This window comes from Saccopteryx bilineata, chromosome 9 (assembly GCF_036850765.1).
Source record: "Saccopteryx bilineata isolate mSacBil1 chromosome 9, mSacBil1_pri_phased_curated, whole genome shotgun sequence".
NCBI classification, from domain to species: domain Eukaryota; kingdom Metazoa; phylum Chordata; class Mammalia; order Chiroptera; family Emballonuridae; genus Saccopteryx; species Saccopteryx bilineata.
In genome coordinates this window covers 9,911,389-9,925,777 of record NC_089498.1, presented here as the reverse complement: position 1 = coordinate 9,925,777, position 14,389 = coordinate 9,911,389, and the positions used below count along the sequence as shown (strand labels likewise).

General features: G+C 44.0%; 1 protein-coding gene across 8 annotated transcripts in view; it reads right to left on the bottom strand.

The window, feature by feature from the left end:
• Positions 1–14,389, bottom strand: part of RSPRY1 (ring finger and SPRY domain containing 1) — a 40,092-nt gene that overhangs the window by 4,182 nt on the left and 21,521 nt on the right. For all 8 annotated transcript variants that reach the window (XM_066243003.1, XM_066243005.1, XM_066243002.1 and 5 more), the window contains 7 exons: positions 12,949–13,015; positions 12,412–12,543; positions 9,227–9,342; positions 8,164–8,307; positions 4,669–4,780; positions 2,577–2,679; positions 2,094–2,246 (listed from right to left, as the gene is read on the bottom strand). In XM_066243003.1, the coding sequence (XP_066099100.1) occupies positions 2,094–2,246; positions 2,577–2,679; positions 4,669–4,780; positions 8,164–8,307; positions 9,227–9,342; positions 12,412–12,543; positions 12,949–13,015 (827 nt within the window). The remainder of the gene's footprint in view (positions 1–2,093; positions 2,247–2,576; positions 2,680–4,668; positions 4,781–8,163; positions 8,308–9,226; positions 9,343–12,411; positions 12,544–12,948; positions 13,016–14,389) is intronic.

The window sequence follows — 14,389 nt, the reverse complement described above, 5'->3', positions numbered from 1 at the left end:
TTTTCACACACCAACATCTCATTTCACTCTTACAAAGATTTGAAATCATCTGATCTCATTTGGAATAAGAGCCATGGTAATTTCCATTGTATAGACAAATAGTTCAAGGAAATGATTTCAATAAGGTCACACGCAGTAAACAGATTCAGGAATCAAGTTCAAATCTTCTAGTACTAAAGTCTAGTGCTCTTTTTATTTTACTAGCAAATTTTCAACCTTATAAGTCACCATCTCTGGGAGTTTGATGAAAAGCATAGGGTCTTTCCCAAGAGAAATGCACCAACGTAAGTTTTCATACGATTTCAAGTGTCAACATAAAAACACCCAACCTATAAGAATTTTGAGAGTTTACTTGAGCCAAACTGACGACAATTGCAAGGATGCAAAATCTCAAGGAACTGAGAAAATGCTCCAGAAAATGGCAGTTTTATCATTTATATATCAGAATCAAAGGGGAAGATGTCAGAGTTACATGAAATCCACTGGTGATAGATTAGAGAGACTGGAGAAAGCTAAGTGGGGAAACCTCTGGGCTTGGATAAGGAGTAAATGGACTAGACACGTATGAACAAAGGTGGAATAGAGGACAGGCAACAGTTAACAACATGGTAATAATAACGTGGGGATTTAGAGTCTTGGCTCTGGTGGTGGTGGTGGTTGTGCTTGGAGGGTAAATTACTGTGACATTCCAAAGGTATGTTATCAGGTATGTTATCTTAGATGCAGAAAGACAACAGACAGGCTCAATCAAGGTGAAGACTGACCTTCACTAGGGAAAAATACCAATTAATGGATTAATTGATCAGAAGGAGGGAGTCCTAGGAATGTCCCAGTTACAGCTGGTTGGTCAGAAACACAGGTAACAACTTGGACTTTTGATGGCATCTAACATGGGGGAGAAGTGCAGTCTTGTATACCTGTGGGATCTGACACCGTCACAGGTCAATAGTGAGTGTTGCAAAACACACATAGGACCATTCTAATAACAGGAGTAGAAGTGCAAAGGCCCTGAGGCTACAATAGATCTCAGTATGTTTTAAATGTTTAAAAGTTTAAAACCACAGTATGTTCTAGGAGCAGCAAGGAGGCCAGGTGGCTGAAGAAAGAGCAAAACCAAATGGGAGATGGTAGGAGATACAGTCAAAGAAGTAATGGAGAGGCCCTGGCTGGTGAGCTCAGTCAATTAGAGCGCCGCCCTGAAATGGTCACTTAGTGGACAACTAAGCACAAATAAGTGGAAGAACAAGTGAATGTTTCTCTCTCTCTCTCCAATCAAGCCATGAAAAGAAAAAGAAGTAATAGGGAGGCGGGGACAAATTGTGTAGGGCATGGTAGGTCATTATAAGGACTTATGCTTTTACCTTAAGTGAAATGAAAAGCCACTAAGTATTTTGAGCAGAGAAGCACATGATCTGATTTAACCTGTAACACACACATTCTGGAGACTGCGCTGAACAGACTGAAGGGGGTCAAGGCAGGAACAGGGAGACTAGCTAGAAGGCAGGGCAAACGAAGTCCGGGTGGGAAATGATGGAGGCTTCAACAGTGATAGGGTAGTGAGAGTAAGTACAGCTGCATTTGGGAAGATAATCTGAAGACACAGGGCAGGAACTGCAGAGGGATCAGCCAGGGGACTTCGGGGACTGTAGGAGTCCAGCCAGGGAAGCCAGTGATGATGGAGTCACCACAGGTCTGAAGGAGGACTGCCGCAGAAGCAGTGGCCACAGCAGATGGCTGCTGCAGCTCACGCGTGCAGGGACACGTGGTGCTACACTGCACTATCCCGCTCGTGTGCATCTGAAGTTCTGCAACATTTGAAATCGCAGTGAAGCTATGTTACCCAAAAGACCTAGAGATCTCCTGTGAAACCACCTGGGTCTGGTGCTTTTTGGGAACAGAGCTCTGAATAATTGTTTTGCTTGCGTCTCTTCTGGGAGGTGTTTCAGTAATTTATATTTCCTAGGAAGTCACCATTTTACTCAGCAGTGTTTCAAAACAATCTGTATAAAGTTGAAGAAAGCCTCTTAGGAACTGTTGCAATTTCTCCCGAGACACATGTGAAAGTCTGGAGATGGACTACCCGGAGCCCTTACCTTGGCAAAATGATTTTCTCTTCAGCTGTCAGGAAGGCGTAATCATTAAAAGTGCTAAACTTCATAGATGGTGGATATTTGAATGGTTTTGCTCCAAAGTTGAACTCACATTGTTGATATGACATGAAACTAGCTGCAGCAAAAAATCCAGATCTACAGATAAAAATGAGTACAGAGGTCAAGAAAATTCATAAAAACAAAGCAAAGTTCACAAAGTAGTTTTCAGAAGTCGGAATGAGTCACAGCCCAGTGAAAGGCAGGCCGGTTCTGTTTCTTGACCTAGCCAGACTGGGGAGCCTGCCCTGTCTTCCTACGTCAAACTTTGAGGCAGGTTTAGGTATGATCAAATGGGTCCCCAATTTCTTGAAATAAAATGGTTCCTCATCACAACTGACTATATAAATGGACAAAGTTTTTATTTTTCCTGGAGATAAGTACATTCCGTGCATCTCTTCAAATTTTTGACTGGGAAACGCTACTTACACTGTAGATGAAAAGACTTGCTTCTCAGGAGGCAGCTGGTTGCCGTTCAAAAAGAAGATCATTTGCTTTTCATTCAAGTCTAACAGAAACCCTACCGTATCTCCTACAGGAGAAAGCAGAAACACTGTCAGGATAAGGGTGTCCCCACCGGGATCCTGCTAAGTGTCTCAGGGCTCTGAAGCCACTGCACCGCGTCTGCATCCGCACCCCAGACTCAGCACGTCTATCCTCGCTACTGCTTCTGCAACTGCTCTGACCCCACACACCAGTGCTTAACGGGCCATTACGAATAAAGTGCTGCCAATTACTCTATGACAAGCCCAATTTCAAAGACATTAAAAATGTGCAAAAAAAAGTGCATTTTAGGATCAGTGAAACACGGTAAAATCAAAACCATGTGCTTCTTTGCCTCTTGGGTGAGATTTAAAACTTCCTATAACAAGTGTCCAAAAAAGATTTTTAAAAATAGCATTCATCTTCATTCATAAAGTTTTTGCTTTTTAAATTGTTAAAGATGAACACACAAAATTACACAGTGATGACAAGAAAAATGGACACTCGGTGCTGGCGGGGGAAAATCTGGTAATATATAGCAAAAGAATTTAAAAAACGAAATTCTTTATTCCCCTTGCCAGAGAAGTTTCACTTTAAGCATTTATCCTGAGACAATCCAGAATGGATTATGATCTTTTTTTTATAATTGTAATTTAAAAAGGTTAACCTTGAAGCTTTAATATAGTACAATTATATAGCAATATATTTAATTTCAAGTGTTTAAAAAGTCTCTGGAGGAATTACAGGAATTTTAGTTTCATTTTGCTTTTTTCCAATCCTTTAAAAGATTATTTAAAAACAAACTAGACAGTCTTTGCAGATAGCGTCTCTTTCTTATGCTCTGTTAAATAAACTTTTATTTCCTTTAAGAACCTCTAAGTCACTAATGTGAAGGCTTACATAGGCTTTTAAGGTTTATTTCCTTTCCTAAATGATCAGTGTAGTTAATTCAGTGTATCTGTCCCTGCATAGCAGTTGTCAATTTCCTGCTTTCTTAGCATTCCTGAGAATTCAGTTTACATTTAGAGTATTCACTGGGGCAGGAAACTGAGAGAAGGCTTGGTTGGGAAAGGTGCTGGGCCCCATCCCCTATCTAGTCCAATGCTGGGGATAAAATCTTCTCAGGGGCCCCATCCCCTCCATCAGGCTCTGTGTGTGTCTTCAGAACGAGTGGGGGGGGGGCAGGACCAGGAGGCCCCCAGAACACTACCCTCCAGTGCAGTGGTGCTGTAGCAGGGAAAGCCTGTATTCACTGTATTTAGCCAGAGGTAAAAAGGCTCAATAACCTTAAATCCTTTGATGTAAGTGTTTAACAAACCAACTGTGTGGCTCTAACTTTGCTGATCGAATCTTTCATTAAACATTTCCAGGGGTCTAGGACCTTGGATACTGCAAACTGGATGGAATAAAAATTAAATGGGGTGAAAAAAAATCATGCTGTTGCTGAGATACATTCCTGCAAAAAACGCTGGAGCCACAGCTGAGCGTTCTGGTAGCCTGTGCCCGTGCAGCAGCCTGAGCTGACGTCTGGAGAATGGCGGCTGGGCAGACACGTCTGTGGCTGAAAATGCTCAAGCCTTCCTTACAGGCCGCTCTAGAGGAGCCCAGAGTGTGTCCATTGAACCAGAGTGTGTCCACTGTGCCGATTCCACAGCCATCTGGTCACTGAGAATACCCTGATGTAACTGGCATTACAATTTCAGTATCTTCAGTATCTCCATGGCTGCTTTGATTCAAAACATATACCCAGAGAGGAAACTAGAATTCACATTAATCTTAAAATGATCACTTCCCACTAAATTAAGAATTTTACATCCTGAGATGTTTTTGCTGAAGGAAGGGCCCCACTAGAGGTGAACTTACCAGCTAAACACTGTTCAAATCTATGGTAGGGGATGTGAAGGTCAATTAACGCTTTTCACTTTTAATATTCTTCCATTAAAGCATTTTAAGGCCTAACATAATAGAGACACTTCATAATAACCAATGTCTTGACCTAGCTGATAAACACATTATGGGGCAAAATGAAATCCTGTACCTTCTTTCCAGCATGGGTGTAGGTGAGGCTTGCTTCTGGCATTGTACCATATCAGCTGCCGGCAGCCATCGTATGCACAGGAGTACTCATCGTCCCCAATGCCATAGCCTTCCTGGAGGGGGACAGGGCACAGAAGATTAGCAAGGCCTGCTGTGTTGTGGGGAAAGAGTGTGTCTTTTTTAACCTGGTGGCTGGAATTCTAAGCTTTCGGATGAAGGGGGAGCCTATGTTCTTGGAAGATACCAAAATTCTGACCCAGAAATCTGGTACAAAGTGAGTGGAGAATGACTACACCAACAAATATTTGCCATATCTCACATTTGTTAGTTCATTTAATTCTTACTAACCACCTTGAAGCCAGTGGCCTCCATTTTAAGAGGAAATAGAGGCTCAGAGAGGTCAACCAACTTGCCCAAGGACACGTTACTAAAAGAGTCAAGTTTGGACTGTGGTGGAGTAAACACCCTTTTGTAGAGGACTTTAAAATTCCCACATGCTCACAGATTTCAAAGCGGGAGACAGGACCAAGGTTACAGTGGACAATCAGCTAATAGCTACTCTGAGATCAGCTCAATTTGAGCAACAACAGACATCTTTCCACGTGTCTATTGGCCACTTGGATGTCTTCATCGGAGAAATGTGTTTTCAGGCCCTTCACCTAGTTTTTTTTTTTTTTGGTGTTGTGTTATAGAAGTTCTTTATAAACTTTGGATATTAACCCCTTATCAGATGTATCATTGGTGACTATGTTCTCCTAGTCAGTGGGTTGTCTTTTCATTTTGTAGATAGCTTCCTTTGCTGTGCAAAAGCCTTTTAGCTTGATATAATCCCATTTGTTTACCTTTTCTCTTGTTGCCCTTGCATGAGGAGTTTTATCAGAAAAAAAAATGCTATGTAATATGTCCAAGATTTTACTGCCTATGTTTTCTCCTAGGATTTTTATGGTTTCTAGTCAAACACTTAAGTCTTTAATCAATTTTGAGTTTATTTTTGTGTGTGGTGTAAGGTGGTCTAGCTTCATTATTTTGCACGTATCTGTCCAATTTTCCTTACACCGATTATTAAACAGACTATCTTTACCCCATTGTATGTTTTTGCCTCCTTTGTCAAATATTAATTGACCATAAGAGTGTGGGTTTATTTGAGCTATTATATTCCATTGATCTATATGTATATGTCTGTTTTTATGCCAATACCATGCTGTGTTGGTTACTAAGGCTTTGTAACATACTTTGACATCAGGTAGCATGATTCCTCCAACTTTGTTCTTCTTTTTCAAGATTGCTGTGGCTACTCAAGGTCTTTTGTGGTTCCATATACATTTTTGGAATATTTGTTCTAGTTCTGTGAAATACACCTTTGGTATCTTATAGGAATCGCATTGAATCTATAGAGTGCTTTGGGTATTGTAGACATTTTATGATGTTAATTCTTCCTATCCATGAACATGGTATGCTTCCACTTATTTGCATCTTCTTCAGTTTCTTTCTTCAGTGTTTTATAATTTTCTAAATACAGGTCTTTTACGTCCTTGGTTAATTCCTAGATTTTATTTTTTTTTAATGCAATTGTAAATAGGATTATTTCCTTGGTTTCCCTTTCTGATAGTTCATTATTGGTGTATAAAAATGGAACTGAGCCTGACCAGGCAGTGGTACAGTGCATAAAGCGTTGAACTGGGACACAGAGAACCCACGTTCAAAACCCTAAGGTTGCTGACTTCAGTGTGGGCTCATCCAGCTTGAGCACGGGATCACAGATATGACCCCATGGTCACTGGCTTGAGCCCAGAGGTTGCTGGCTTGAAGCACAAAGTTGCTAGCTTGAAGCACAAGGTCGCTGGCATAAGCCCAAAGGTCGCTGGCTTGAAGCACAAGGTCGCTGGCTTGAGCCCAAGGTTGCTGCCCTGAGCAAGGGGTCACTTGCTGTGCTGGACAACCCCCACCCCCACTGTCAAGGCACATATGAGAAAGCAATCAATGAACAACTAAGGTGCCTCAGTGAAGAATTGATGCTTCTCATCTCTCTCCCTTCCTCTCTGTCTGTCCCTATCTGTCCTCTAAGCTCTGTCTGTCAAAAAAACAACAAAAAACCCACCAGATTTCTGGGTATTTATTTTGTATCCTTCAGACCCACTTACTTCTGACTACATGATGCTACACAAAAGCCCCACATTTCCAGGTTTTAATAGAGGCCCACTTGACTAGGTTAACTAGGAGGCCCTGCATCAGGGAACGTTCCCAACAAAAGTAACAGCATACTGGGGTCTAGTTCTCCCCCCATGGACAAGAATCTGGACCTGAGCCCTTCCTCCAAACTGTCTCTCTTCAGCAAGGAGTTTAGTAAAATGCCATGAACAATTCTGAGATGCTATTCAGCCTTTCTGAAAAGGCCCTTTAGAAAAGATGCTTAGGGCAGGCCGGTTTAGTTTGATTTTGTTGCATCACTTCTAAAACCCATCCCAGAGCCTGACCAGGCGGTGACACAGTGGATAGAGCGTCAGACTGGGATGCCGAGGACCCAGGTTCGAGACCCCAAGGTTGCCAGCTTGAGCATGGGCTCATCTGGCTTGAGCAAAAAGCTCACCAGCTTGGACCCAAGGTTCCTGGCTCGAGCAAGGGGTTACTCGGTATGCTGAAGGCCTGCGGTCAAGGCACATATGAGAAAGCAATCATTGAACAACTAAGGTGTTGCAACAAAAAACTGATGACTGATGCTTCTCATCTCTCTCCGTTCCTGTCTATCTATTCCTCTCTCTGACTCTCTCTCTCTCTGTTCCTATAAAACCCATCCCAGGAGCTCACATATGGGATGGGAGACTTATTTAGGTTAATAAAATAATCCAAGGGGCTTTCCCCAGCACAAAGGGTAAAAATCATATACCCACAAAATATTCCTGATCAAAACTGGATTAATTTCATAAAGTTTATAATTTGAATAATAGATGAGTGGACTAGGCATTAGAAGGGTACAATATCCATAGGAAAGGGAGGAACCCCAACCTTTCATACTCAAGTAGTGCTAGACCAACCCTGCCTCTTCTACTGGATTTATCTTCCATCTATATTACTGCTTTCTATAACAAAAACTAAATACTAAATTTCGAAAACAAATGTGTCTACTAATTACAAGGTAAAAGTCAAATAAGAGAAGTCTACGTTTTGTACCTAAAGGAAGAGAAGTCCTACAAAGTTAGCCTGAGCCAAAGGTATGGCTGGGGTCAGAGCAGAGCAGACAAGAGGGCACATCCAACCTCTAGGTGGAACATTACCATCAACTTAAAACTCAAAGAGGAAAATAAAGCTATGGGGCAATTTCCCTTGTGTTTTTTTCTACTTCTGAATCAGTTTAGCAAGCCATTGTAAGGGATTTGGCATCATGTAATTCAGCCCAAGAAACAGTTATTGTGCAAACCTATCGGAAAAATAAGTGTCCTCCACCCACTCAGAGAAACACTGCTGCCACACCCACTGGCACATTCTCCAGGGTACTCACATGATTGAGAAATTTGCTGTCACGTGTGGCCCAGCCGATCTGCATGACGCCAGAAGTGACCACTGTGACTTCGTAGTACCACACCCCACCGTCCACACAAAAGGTGCACCGCACACTTTCGAAAGAGGAGGCATCACAGCGAGCCTGGGAAAACCACAGTGGGACGGCCCCGTCAGTGCCTGGAGACTGCCAGAGGACACGGGCGCTCAGAAAGCTGGCTGTCCCTTTCCTCAGTAAAGCTTCCGGTGGACTGCTGTTTCCTTCTCTGGGTACCCTCAGTGACAAAAAGTGCACAACTAAATGGAGCACACATTAGGTTACAGTTTTATTTTCAAGGATTCTAATAGGACTGGAAGATCTCAAACGTGGTTGCAGCAACAATTAGCAAAGGCTACTGGTCTCAGTGCAGAATCTTTACAAATGAACTAACACTGCCTTACCCCGTACCTGATATGATAGAGGGAGAGAAGGAGATTGAAGCGTATAAGGTGTGGTACCCCAAAATTATTGAAAGCAGAAAACTTCATAAAACATTTGGCAGTATGGAAGATCAAAGAGCTATCTGCAGCCATTCTTCACACAGCTCTTTCATCTTGACACGTCTAATGCCTCATGGTACCTTCCTGCACCTAAGCAGCTCTCTCTCAACCCTCACCACCAATCAGCAGCGTTTCCAACATTGGGGGAGGGGGGCGTTGGCCCAAATACAATGGGCTGCGCAGGGATTCAAAAAAGGAAGGGCCTTTTTTTTTTTAAGAAACACTAGTCTCTGAATCTTTAGCTGAATAAAATAGCAAAGACTAAAAACGAATATATTTAAACCAAACAGTCAATACATACTATAGTGCTTCCCATATGTGCAGCACTATGTGAGATATAAAAGGGTAAATAATAGCCCAACACCCTCTCTACTGCCATTTGTACCTCTAACCATTCTTTAAGTATGAAATAACTTCTCATCTGCCCTGCAGGAAACTGCCTTTGTTCAGAACCAGGGCAGGAAAATAAGAACACAATTTCACTCCTCCCCCACCTCAGAATGGTCCATCTGCAGCAGCTTTACCTCCAAGCCATGAGGTGAGATCTTCAGGTATTCGCTGACATCATTGCTGTTCAGCATGGCGCTGATGCTGTTCAAGTCCACTTTCTCATAGGTCAGCTGCCTACCTTCTTTCAAAACTGCAAAAGAGAAAGCGGTCATGTTTCCAAGGCAGGTGATTGTGGAAAAACAGCTTGTGTTATGGCTAGATGCCATTGGCGTTCAGGAGTGGAGGTGCTTATAGATGGCAGGATTGGTGGGGAGACTTGGGACCTTGGCTTCGTGGCCACGCCACCACATGCAGAATCAAGCAAATGCTAGGAGCAGTGGCATCGCTGGGTTTCTGCTTTCACTTCCTATGTTCATTATGGGCACACTTCAGAGATACTGTGGGTTCTGCAACAAAGTGAGTATCGCAACAAAGCAAGTCACATGAATTTTCTGGTTTCCCAGTGCATATAAAATTTATATTTAGCCCTGGCCGGTTAGCTCAGTGGTAGAGCGTCGGCCTGGCGTGCAGAGGTCCCGGGTTTGATTCCCGGCCAGGGCACACAGGAGAGGCGCCAATCTGCTTCTCCACCCCTCCCCCTCTCCTTCCTCTCTCTCTCTTCCCCTCCCGCAGCCGAGGCTCCATTGGAGCAAAGATGGCCCAGGCGCTGGGGATAGCTCTGCTTGCGACAGAGCGGCAGAGCATCGCCCCCTGGTGGGCATAGCGTCACCCCCTGGTGGGCGTGCCGGGTGGGTCCCGGTCGGGCGCATGCGGGAGTCTGTCTGACTGTCTTTCCCCGTTTCTAGCTTTGGAAAAATACAAAAAAAAACCCAACTATATTTACACTATACTGTAGTCTATTAAGTGTATAATAGTATTATGTCTAAAACAATGTACATACTTTAATTTAAAACTACTTAGTTGCTAAAAAAATGCTAACTATCATATTTGTAATCTTTTTTTTTTTTTTTTTTTTTTTTGTATTTTTGTATTTTTCTGAAGCTGGAAACGGGGAGAGACAGTCAGACAGACTCCCGCATGCGCCCCACCGGGATCCACCCGGCACGCCCACCAGGGGCAACGCTCTGCCCACCAGGGGGCGAAGCTCTGCTGTGACCAGAGCCACTCTAGCGCCTGGGGCAGAGGCCAAGGAGCCATCCCCAGCGCCCGGGCCATCTTTGCTCCAATGGCCTTGGCTGCAGGAGGGGAAGAGAGAGACAGAGAAGGGGGGGGGGGGGTGGAGAAGCAAATGGGCGCTTCTCCCATGTGCCCTGGCTGGGAATCGAACCCGGGTCCCCAGCACGCCAGGCCGAGGCTCTACCGCTGAGCCAACCGGCCAGGGCCATATTTGTAATCTTTTTGCTGGGAGAAGGTCTTCCCTTCAATTTGTAAAAAATGCAATTACCTGCAAAATGCAATAAAGCAAAGAGCAATAAAAAGAGGTCTGCCTGCCCTGGCCAGTTGGCTCAGCGGTAGAGCATTGGCCAGGCATGTGGAAGTCCTGGGTCCAATTCCCAGCCAGGGCACACAGGAGAAGCGCCCATCTGCTTCTCTACCCCTCCCCCTCTCCTTTCTCTCTGTCTCTCTCTTCCCCTCCCACAGCCAAGGCTCCACTGGAACAAAGTTGGCCCTGGGCATTGAGGACAACTCCATGGCCTCCGCCTCAGGCACTAAAATGGCTCTGGTTGCAACGGAGCGATGCCCCAGATGGGCAGAGCAACACCCCCTGGTGGGCATGCCAGGTGGGGGGGGAGCGGAATAAATAGAGGTATGCCTGTGTTTTGCATACAACAACCTCTGATTTGTACTTTTTCAGAATTCTTTAAGCGGCAGGCCACAGCTGCATGCTAAGCGAGTCCCCACAGTGCTGCGGTAGCAGAAGGGGTTATGTGTCCAATTGTGCTTCTGCAGTGCTCATGGCAGATGGGGAGTGAGGCTATACTGGTAAAACAGTTTTACTCTAGTGGCCCTGGGAGGAGAAAAAGAAAAGTCAGGAGCAATTCTCGTTCTGTGGGTAAGACATGACTTGAGTTTTGAAGAGCAAAGTTGGGACAGAGCAGAGTAGAGAGGAAATTCCAGGTGAGGGAACAGGCCCAGGGGGCAGGAATGATGGGAACCCGTTTATAGAACAGCAGGAGAGCCTGACCAGGTGGTGGCGCAGTGGATAAAGCGACGGACTGGGTTGTGGAGGACCCAGGTTCAAGAACCCGAGGTCACCAGCTTGAGCATGGGCTTATCTGATGTGAGCAAAAAGCTCACCAGCTTGGACCCAAGGTCGTTGACTTGAGCAAGGGGTTACTCAGTTTGCTGAAGGCCTGCGGTCAAGGCACATATGAGAAAGCAATCAATGAACAACTAAGGTGTTGCAACGAAAAACTGATGATTGATGCTTCTCATCTCTCTCCGTTCTTGTCTGTCTGTCCCAATCTATCCCTCTGACTCTCTCTCTGTCTCTGGGGAAAAAAAAAAAAGGGAATGGATTGGTGTTCCTGTCTCTCTCTCTCTCCCTTCCTCTCTGGTTAAAATCAATAAATAAAAATAAAAATAATTTGGAAAAAAAAAATAGAAAGAACAGCAGGAGATAGTGTGTGTGGGAAGAGTTGATTAGACAGTGCCATCTGGTTAATGATCTTGATGCAGCAGGAAACAGGGTAGCAGTAAAAGTTTTTGAATGGAAGAGTGCTGGAATTAGAAGCATTCCATATCACAGAGGTCCCCAAACTACAGCCCCCGCCGCACTTCCGGACGGGTCACCTCTTTCATTGGTGGTCAGTGAGAGGGGCACATTGACCATCTCATTAGCCAAAAGCAGGCCCATAGTTCCCACTGAAATACTGGTCAGTTTGTTGATTTAAATTTACTTGTTCTTTATTTTAAATATTGTATTTGTTTCTGTTTCGTTTTTTTACTTTAAAATAAGATATGTGCAATGTGCATAGGGATTTGTTCATAGTTTTTTTTATAGTCCAGCCCTCCAACGGTCTGCGGGACAGTGAACTGGCCCCTGTGTAAGAAGTTTGGGACCCCTGTCTTATCGTTTTTGTCTGCAGGGCCGCTAGCATACTTTCCTGCTAGAGTACAGCCAGCCTGCTAGTAGAGGACCCTCTACGGAAGGACTCATGCTCACCAAGCAAACTGAAGACCAGTGATCCTACATAAGAAATGGAAGAAATGGGTTTGGGGATGAAAACAGGCATTTTAATAAAGGACAACTACTTACAGAGATTGTCTAAGCTCCACTGGGCACAAAAACCAACTTGACGTTTCAGATAATCAGGATCATCAGCCCAGGACTCCAACGTGACAAGCCGGTCACTAATACTGGATTCAGAAATAGTCAATTTATTTTCACCTGTTTGAAAAGACATAAACCTTGACTGACCATGAAAGAGTAAGATGAACTGCAAGGCAAATTAGTGGCAGGAAGGAGTGAGGAGGGGTAATTAAAGAACTCGGAAACTAGAATACTGACATAGCTCAAAAGCTTTGGTGTTTTCTAGAAAGTGGCAACCTTATCACTACATTTTTAGCTACAAAAAAGTGGGTAATCGTGGTCACCACACTTTGATTCTTAGGTGAGAAAACTTGCGTTTGTCTCTGTCATAGCTCACTGGCCTTGCAGTGTCTACACAGACAAAAACAGAAGGTGTGCATGTTTGATGAGGTTCCATATGTAAACATATCCAGTAACTAAGAAAAACAAGATTTTTAACAACCGATACATAAAATCATTAGTGCAAGAAGTCACTATACCTACTTGTCTGTGCAAACTTTTCCAGTGCGATAAGTGCAAAAAGCATGACTGTGGGGTGGGACTGTAACTTCTGAAAGACAACAAAAGATAGAGAAACAAAAACAAAACCATCATTCCCCTGCAGAGGTGCCAGGGCAGCAACTTCCTCTCCTTTCCCAGTACGTCCCAGATTTCTGTTGGCGCAGTCAGAGAAGTTTTACTTCTTCAAGTCCTTGACTAGCCATTTGCCAATATTGTTAGTAATAAGGAACTACTGTAAGATAGAGTTTCTTCAAGTCTTATGTTATTTTCTTGAGGTGATTGGGTTCATTTAGAGATATGGAAATTTCAAAAGTATCTTGTTAAATGCACTGTTATATTACTTAGTTACATTTATATTAGGGCTTTACTAAATGAAATAATGCCGATTCTTACATTCATTTAAGCAACCAAACAGAAACCTAGAATTGTAGCAAAAAAAAATGACTTGTTATTCAGCACCCTAAAAAGAACAATCCATCATTGCTGTGTGCTACAATAATAATGAAAGGAACAACTCATGGCTTAGTTTTCAATCTGTTCTCTGAAAGGAATTCCACAGTGCTGAGGGCAGGAGGGAGAGAGGTTTAAGTTCGTGTCACACGTGCAGACATGCAGAGCAAGGTCTATCTGCTTTAACACTGCATCTGACGGCCACCCTTTCACACAGCTACCTAGGAGCCTGCAGAAGAGCTCCAGGACATCAGATGACCCCACTCCTCTGGTGCCCAGCGAGGTCGCGCAAGGTCACACAACCACCATCCTCTTCTGCTGCAAAGTCTGGTGCGCACCCTACTTCTTGCCATATCTGCTCTCAATCTCACTGTCTGGCTTTCCAGGCTCTAGACCAGGGGTCCTCAAACTACAGCCCCCTGAGGCCATTTATCCGGCCCCCACCGCACTTCCGGAAGGGGCACCTCTTTCATTGGTGGTCAGTGCTCTCACTGACCACCGTTGAAATACTGGTCAGTTTGTTGATTTAAATTTACTTGTTCTTTATTTTAAATCAGGGGTCCCCAAACTATGGCCCGCAGGCCACATGTGGCCCCCTGAGGCCATTTATCTGGCCCCCGCCGCACTTCCGAAAGGAGCACCTCTTTCATTGGTGGTCAGTGAGAGGAGCACATTGACCATCTCATTAGCCAAAAGCAGGCCCATAGTTCCCATTGAAATATTGGTCAGTTTGTTGATTTAACTTTACTTTTCTTTATTGTAAATACTGTATTTGTTCCCGTTTTGCTTTTTTACTTTAAAATAAGATATGTGCAGTGTGCATAGGGATTTGTTCAGGTTTTTTTTATAGTCTGGCCCTCCAACGGTCTGAGGGACAGTGAACTGGCCCCCTGTGTAAAAAGTTTGGGGACCCCTGCTCTAGATTCTCCCCTTCTGGCTACTCAATCTATGTCCTCATGTCTCTGACCACTGT